This window comes from Hyperolius riggenbachi, chromosome 4 (assembly GCF_040937935.1).
Source record: "Hyperolius riggenbachi isolate aHypRig1 chromosome 4, aHypRig1.pri, whole genome shotgun sequence".
Taxonomy (NCBI): domain Eukaryota; kingdom Metazoa; phylum Chordata; class Amphibia; order Anura; family Hyperoliidae; genus Hyperolius; species Hyperolius riggenbachi.
In genome coordinates this window covers 89,563,648-89,571,608 of record NC_090649.1, presented here as the reverse complement: position 1 = coordinate 89,571,608, position 7,961 = coordinate 89,563,648, and the positions used below count along the sequence as shown (strand labels likewise).

The 7,961-nt window shown below is 46.3% G+C and overlaps 1 protein-coding gene across 1 annotated transcript; it reads left to right on the top strand.

Annotated features, from left to right (window-relative positions):
* The first annotated feature begins 3,126 nt into the window (after positions 1–3,126).
* On the top strand, positions 3,127–7,615 carry LOC137504680 (piggyBac transposable element-derived protein 4-like). Its single transcript, XM_068233263.1, has 2 exons — positions 3,127–4,401; positions 7,571–7,615. The coding sequence occupies exons 1-2, from the start codon at positions 3,127–3,129 to the stop codon at positions 7,613–7,615; spliced, it is 1,320 nt and encodes a 439-aa protein (XP_068089364.1).
* Positions 7,616–7,961: the final 346 nt, after the last annotated feature.

Below are 7,961 nucleotides of genomic sequence, written 5' to 3'. Positions count from 1 at the left end.
TCGGCAACAGGGTATCAGAAATATCAAGGTACAAGATCAGAGTTCAGAAGGGTAGTCAAGGCAGGCAAAAGTCATAACAAATAATCACAATCAAACTAGTACTTTAAGCTATCAACAAAATCTAGCTAAGTGTAGGATTACAGCTCCAGCTGGTCCCGGCACACTTGCGGATCTGACTACGGATCTGGGTGCTTCCACATATGTGATCGCACGCCAGACAAAGAGCAAGTGAACAACCAGCAGTATATATACTCTAGGACCTTTCCAGGACCTCCCTAATTGCTGGTCCAATGAGAGCAGTGGAATTTGTCAGCTGACCCAGCTGGTCAGCCGACACCCTTCTAACTGCTATTTAAACTCTGCCTCTGTGCTCGCGCGCGTGTAAGTCTGAATCTTGGTGGACTATCAGTCCCAGCCACACCAGTACTGTCTTGCAATGTATCCAGTGAACTGAGTGCGGGAGCCGCCTCCGATGCGGATTCCGCCGCTCTGCCTAAGCGGCATGCGGCGTTTTTTCCGCGTAGTGACGCCATGCTGGACGCGGAAACAGCCGCCTCGCCTTGAGAGACAGCGGCTTTTCCGCGTTTCATCACACACAGTATGTGTTTTAGGCTAGAGTGGTTAGTCCACAAGAGGAGACAAATGTACCATCAATGTCACTTATTACAGCTTAGTGTGACAATAATGTTGAAGGTTCTACATAGAAATTCATACAACTCTACCATTAGGAACTCAGAAAAGTTTTTATTTAAACCCTAGTGCTTTGTTAGATACTGTTGCGGAGTTGTTTTTCTTTTTTTTTCTGCTAAGCTGTCATTTTCATCACATGGACTAATTTTGCACTCTCCAAAAATAGGGGAAAGTTTTCAAAAGTTTGTACGGCAATGACAGATGTACTAATTCACAAAGTCAGCTGCGGCGCTTGATTCGACGAACTGTCTTCACAAGTGCAGCGTTCTGGCTGTCACAGATGTTCAGGTATTTTTCTACCTCCTGGGCTCCCAGCTACCTGAGTGACAGTCAGATCACATGTCTAGCCAATTATGTGTTCTGCCTGATAGTCCTTTTAGTGCCGGCACATCCACCGGATATGAAGGCTCACGGAGTGAAGGTTTCCAGGAATTATCGAAAATCACATCTTGCTGAAACCCCTTGAATTATTTAGGTCGAATGAATAAAACATGGCAGATTTCTTACTCTGTATTAGTTATATGGCACACGGACATTTTAGCGCTACATTTGACTGGGTCTGGCAGCGGTCTGCTCTCGCCTTGCGGAGTAACTTGGGGTGGCGTGTCAAAAAAAAACCCCAGCAATCTTCGGAGAAAGCAGATGGCCTGCTGCAAGTGACAGCCAACTTTTCTGGAGTGTCGCCGAAGAGGGCAGTAGCTTCGGAGGCTGAGATGCCACTTTGTTAGGTAAGCGTGAACTAAATAGATCAATCAAATGCGCAATGAACAAACATAAACAGATTTGTCCTTAAATACATCCAGTTCTTGTATCTATGTTCGGACACAATACATAACTCATTAGATAAAATTACCCATAATTATAGCAAGCCGTGTTTAGATGTTTGTATGGAATACAGTATAAAGCCAATGATGGTGGCCTTGATAATCTAAACTTTTGTCACAAGTTATCTTACAATATTCAGTTTTCTACTTAATTATATAGCAACTTTCCATAACATTGCAAGAAAATTCGCTGTAAATAAGTTGTCCCTAATTAAAGTTTAATATAACTCTTTAACTTATTAGGTAATATAAAGGTGTCTTTTAACGGTACAATTCCATGAGCGATCAATAGTTTCCGATCAACATGGTAATCAAGACAGACAAGACAAAGAACATTTACATTGCACTTTTCTCCTGGCGGACTCAAAGCGATTGTGATTCAGCCACTAGGGTATGCTCAGCAGGCAGTAGCAGTGTTAGGGAGTCTTGCCCAAGGACTCCTTACTGAATAGGAACTGCTTACTGAACAGTAAGAGCTGAGGTTCAAACTCTGGACTCCTGTGTCAGAGGCAAAGCCCTTAACCATTACATTATCCAGCCAGCAATCAATTGGAAACATTTGATCATGCCCATGAATGACAGAATTACCGCTAACCAATCAGATTCATGATATTGATCTACAAAACAGATCAATTACATTATTTTGATCAAATTAGCGGGAATTTAGTTGTTAATGGGCATGACCTGTTGTTTTTGATCAATAACTGTGACAAACGAAAAGGATTGATTGGCCATGGAATTGTACCATTAATAGGTACCTTAACCCCCCTGGCGGTAAGCCCGACCTGTGATTGACAAGTGCAGAGCGGTATGCCTGTGCTCAGGTTGGGCAGTCTAAAAATAGCTCCTGCACTCTTCCTGGGTCCCGCGCGCGATCGGCGCCGCACAGCGGGACCCAGGCTGCTCTCTCCCGGCCGCCGGAGTCCCCATTACCTCTTTGATCTTCCGGGGACCCGGCGGCCAATCCTCTGATTGCAGCGGCGGTGCGGCGTGACGTCGGGGGGCGGCGTGACGTCATCGGGGAGGGAGGGATATCTTAAAAAAAAAATTAAACAATTTTCATTGGCCACATGGGGATGGAGGGAGGGAGGGAGACAGAGAGGGAAAATGGAAATGAATAGAGCTTCCTGATTGGCCATGGCAGGGAGGCATAAAAATAATATAAATTATGTGATTGGCCACATGGGGAGGGAGGAAGAAAAACTATATAAATGATGTGATTGGCTGCATGGGGGAGAGAGAAAAAAAAATAATAAACACATTATCTGATTGGCTGCTAGCTGCATTGAATTGAATGCAAGTAAGTTTGTATTCAATTCAATGTTGCCATTTGCTCCCTGGAGACCGTGGCTGCTGGCTGTTTGATCTCTGTGATCTGTGAGTAGCTGATTGCTGATTTGGATACCTGTTAACGATTTTTGCCTGGACTTTGACTATTCTTTCTGCCTTCTCCCTGGATTGATTGATTTACTGTTGCTGATTTTTGCCTGGACTTTGACTACTCTTTGCCTTCTCCCTGTATTGATTGATTTTACCGTTGCCGATTTTTGCCTGGACTTTGACTACTCTCTGCCTACCGTTTACACCGACCTCTGCCTGCCTGTCATTTATGATGGCATCCTCTTCCAGAAGGCGTCTCACTGCGGAATCGCTGGTGGAGGTGGAGGACAGCGATCTGCAGTCACTGGCGGACTCAAGCGACAGCGACGCACCTGGGGACCTCTCATCCGACTCAGGTAGCCAAAGCGACAGCGACATCGATTCCATCACTACTGAGGTCAGTGATGTCCGGGTGTGGTGCCCCATTGACCTGTCTCAGGCTCTGCCACCGCCTCCACGGTTCCCTTTTGCTGGGGAGCCTGGCTTGAAGAAGGGGTGTGAACATAACCCGCTGGCCTACCTGCAGCTCTTCTTTGATGACGCGGTTATCGAGAAAATAGTGGAAGAGACTAACCGCTATGCCTCCCAGCAGCTGGCTGCTCCACGACGCCCCTTTTCAAGGACCAGGACCTGGGAGCCAGTCACTAAAGAAGACCTGTGGATTTTCTTGGGCCTTATAATTCTGCAGGGGGTGGTGGGGAAGCCCCTGCAGAAGTGGTATTGGACCACAAACAGAATTATAGCCACCCTTTTTTTTGGCACTGTGATGAGCGAGTACCGTTTTTCGCTCATCATGAAGTTCCTCCATTTTGCGGACAATGACGCCTTTGAGGAGTCCACTCACCCTGCTCCAAAACTCAAAAAGATTTGGGAAGTTTATGAGATGGTGGTGAACAACTTCCACACAACCTATATTCCAGAGAGGGACATATCGGTGGACGAGAGCCTGATGGCATACAAAGGGAGGGTGAGCTGGCTCCAATACATTGCTTCCAAGCGGGCCCGCTTTGGGATAAAGTCCTACACCCTCTGTGAGTCATCAACAGGGTACATATGGAACACTGTGCTGTACACCAGCAAGGGAACCAAATTCAGTATCCGGTTTAGCGAGTATGGAGTGGTGACCTCTTCAGTGCTGTCCCTTGTAGAACCACTACTGGACAAGGATTACTGCGTCACCACTGACAACTTCTATAGCTCCCCGGAACTTTTCGAGTTGCTGATAAAGCATCGAACTGATGCCTATGGAACCGTTAGGCCGAACCGGCGGGAGATGCCGACAGCTTTTGCAAAGCAGAAGTTGAAACCTGGGGACATAACTGCTTGGCAGAAAGGAAAGATGCTGGCACTCCGCTGGTGCGATAAAAAAGATGTATCTCTCCTCTCCACAGTCCACGATACCTTCACTGTCCCCACCCGAACGAGAGGAGGAAAAGAGGTTGAGAAACCGCAAGTCATGATGGACTATAACCTAACGATGGGTGGAGTGGACAGAGCGGACCAGGCGGTGACTTTCTACCCCGCAGTTCGCAAACAACAAAAAAAATATTACAAAAAAATATTCCGTCACCTCCTGGAGCAGAGTCTCTGGAATAGTTACATTTTGTTCAAGCAGCGCAGTGAAAGGCCCTTTACACATGCGGACTACATATGGAGGATGTGTGAGTGCATCTGTTTGAAATATCAGACTGCAGCAGATGTCAGAATGGGGCGCCGGGCCTCCTATATTGTTAACCCGGAGCGACTCACTGGTCGCCACTTCCCGGAATACATACCCCCCACTCCCAAAAAATCCACACCGTGTCGGACATGTGTGGTTTGCTGCTCCAAGACTGACGACAAGGGCAAAAAATTCAGGAAGGAGTCGCGGATTTACTGCCCTGACTGTAATGTTGGACTCTGTGCAGTTCCCTGCTTTAAATTATATCATACACGAGAGGTGTACTAGATATACATGTACAGTACATAGTGTATACAAACTTGCTGCCTTGTACAGTTTTCCTATTTTTTTTCAGATTATTGATAAATTCAATTATTTCATCAAATTTGTGTTCTAGTCTTTTATTTATATGCATAATGTGTACCAAGCCTTTATTCTGACATATTTTGGTGAGTTCACACTTTAGAATTGGGAGGCCCAAAATTATTGAAAAACAATGTACCGCTTTTGACTCATAATTCCAGACAGCAATGTACCGCCAGGGAGGTTAAAGCTTTTCTAAAAATAAGTTACAAAACAAGGAAAGCAGAATTAACTTGTGTAGCTCTTCTAAGCTCTTAAGCTTCCTACACAAGCTAGATAGTTCTTGGCCAAGATGGTTGGTTGGGGCCCCACCTCTGCTGAAGATAATGGCTATCATTCATAAAGGAGCTGTCGGTACAGGGAATCAGTGCGGGAAAACACCGCTGCCGGTGTTTTAGACTTCTGGGTGGGCATTCATAAAAAAACATCCAGGTGCGGTGGCAGTGCGGAGATTCCCCGAACTAGGCAGGCGGTAGGCTGGCGGTAGGCAGGCGGAGACACGGAAGCTGCCGAGTTGATACATTTCTCCGTGTTCCGCTCTACTGCAGCTGCCTGGGAGGTCTGTGTGTCTCCACTCACTTGCATTGGTATCGCCACATCACAGGGAGCGGTACTTCCCGACCTCTCACCGCTTGCGGTGATCTTTATGAATAAACATTTTGCTACATTTGTTCCGATAATCACCGCACAAGGCGGTGATTTATCACTCTGCTCGGTAGTGTCATTTTTTTATGCGGAAAGAGCCTTTATGAATGCTGACTTTGCCGAGTGGTCGGTAAAGTCAGCTGTTTTTAGCATTTCCGCATGCGGAAATGCTTTATGAATGATAGCCCTTGTCTCATCTATTGTGAGAAAACGCGGAAAAGCTGCCGCAGGTACTCAGAGCAGGGCGGCTGTTTCCGCGTCCAATGCGGCGGATTCCGCATCTGACGCGGCGGTTTGCTCGCATAGGCCTATATCTGTCAGCATGGCCGAACGCGGAGAAACCGCCGCATGCCCGGATGGCGGTGGGGCTGGTTCCGCGTCCTGCACGGCGGATACATTGCAAGACGTGTCTGGTGTGGCTGGGACTGATAGTCCACACAGATTCAGAAAGACGTGCGCGCGCGTGAAGAGGCAGAACTTTTATGACAGCCAGAAGGGTGTCAGCTGACCAAGCCGGTCAGCTGACAATTCAGCCAATTCTGATTGGTCCAGCACTTAGGGGAGGCGCTGGAGAGCGCTATAGTATATATACTGGGTGCTGGTCATTTCTCTGGTGTCTGGCGTTGCGATCACTACGTGGTAGCACTCAGACCTTGTCAGTATCTGTGTTATTATCTAGACCAGTTTCCAAGGTGTTGATGACCAAGGAGCTCACACCTTAGTCTAGGAATCCTGTTATTATCTGTTATTATCTAGACCAGTTTCCAAGGTGTTGATGACCAAGGAGCTCACACCTTAGTCTAGGGATCCTGTTACCATCTGTATTATTATTTAGACCAGTTCCGGGGTGTGATAATCTAGGACTTCACACCCAAGTTTAGGCATTGTTGATTATTTTGTTATGACCTTCTGCTCTCCTGACCATTCTTCTGATCTCTGATTTAGTACTTCGTTATATCTGATACTCTGTTGCCAAACCCTGCTAGTCTTAGGATTCCGCATCTGTCTCCTGTCTCTGTACCTTATCTGTCTGTGTGTTAACGACCTGGCCTGTCCGACCTTGAGAACCATCTTCCCTATTGGGAGATAGTTCCCAGACCTGTCAGTGACACTTCACCCTTGGTGTCACTCACTCTCTGATCCTTCCTACTCTCAGCCTGGCTCTGCCCCTTGGGGAGCATCAGACCAGTGGAAGGAACCTGTTCTCTAAGCAGTATTTCGTGCTGCCTAGCACCCTCTACGTGGGTGCTCTCCTCAAAGTATACGGTTGCACCAAACACTCATATTACTCAGGTGTCCAGAGGTTAGAGATATATCTGATTATCGGTGATACTGCAGATCATCAATAATCGGGTATATATCTGCATTCTCGGTGATACTGCAGATCACCGGTAATCAGATCCTCTCTGTGTTACACCGATCGTTACATCTATACAGTGGCCCTGATACGTCGCCCAGAGATACGACTCCCACACCACATCATCTGAGTGTAGTATTGTTTCCCTCCTTACCCCTCCAGTTTGATGCCACACTGTCATGCATCGGTGTCCCTCTGCCCCCCCCTCCCCATAGCAACAGAACACATACATAGCTGGTGGATTAACTACAGCCCCCTTAATTGCAGGGGGATCTAGAGGCACACAGGGACCACGTTAATATGCGGCACTAATGGGACTTTTTGCAATGTTGTTATGTTGCTTTTTGATGATTTAAAGGGAATTTTTATGAAAGTAATAAAGAGATAATTTTTATTATCATAAAACAAATATTTTCCTCCAAGACATTAAACGCGCTAAAATGAATATAAAACACTATAACACTGCTCTGATGTCTTTTGAATGCATATTTGAACCTCACTGAAGCTGGAAGAAATCATTGCCAGCTGCAAGACAAATGATCAGAAGTATTTAAGACCAAACAAAGGAGATAAAGTTCTCTGCTTCCCCCACCCCTTCCCCGATACAGCAGAAACATTTCTGCCTTGTTGACACTGTGTATGCATTTCCAGCTCAATCTGAAAATTCTGGCTGGCAAAGGCAGGCTTGTCAAATAGCAGCTAATCTAAGTCAAAGTCATAATGATACAAGCAAGCCAGTAAGAGGCTTCAAAACAGTTAACATTGCAGTGGTTGAGAACTGGGCAAAGTAAACATAGCAAAATGAGATTACGACCAAAACCTTTGACCCATTTATGCGGGAATAGGGAGGGGAGGGAAAGCTGAAGGTAAGGGGATGGGTGAGGAATGTGGGAATGAGAGGGGGGGGGGGAATTAGGGCAGGGGAAAGAAAGGTAATCTGTAGAACAACCTTGAAAAGTTTATCCAAACAACTATAGACAAAATAAGAACATTGTCTAGCACAGTTGCTTCAGAATGCTTTAATGATTTACTTGTATTGGAG

What these genes read in the sequence shown, in the direction of transcription:
- LOC137504680 (XM_068233263.1), top strand. Translation starts at nt 3,127, where the DNA reads ATGGCATCCTCTTCCAGAAGGCGTCTCACTGCGGAATCGCTGGTGGAG. An exon ending in TGGACAGAGCGGACCAGGCG is followed by an intron (nt 4,402 to 7,570) that starts GTGACTTTCTAC and finishes ATGCATTTCCAG; the next exon opens with CTCAATCTGAAAATTCTGGC.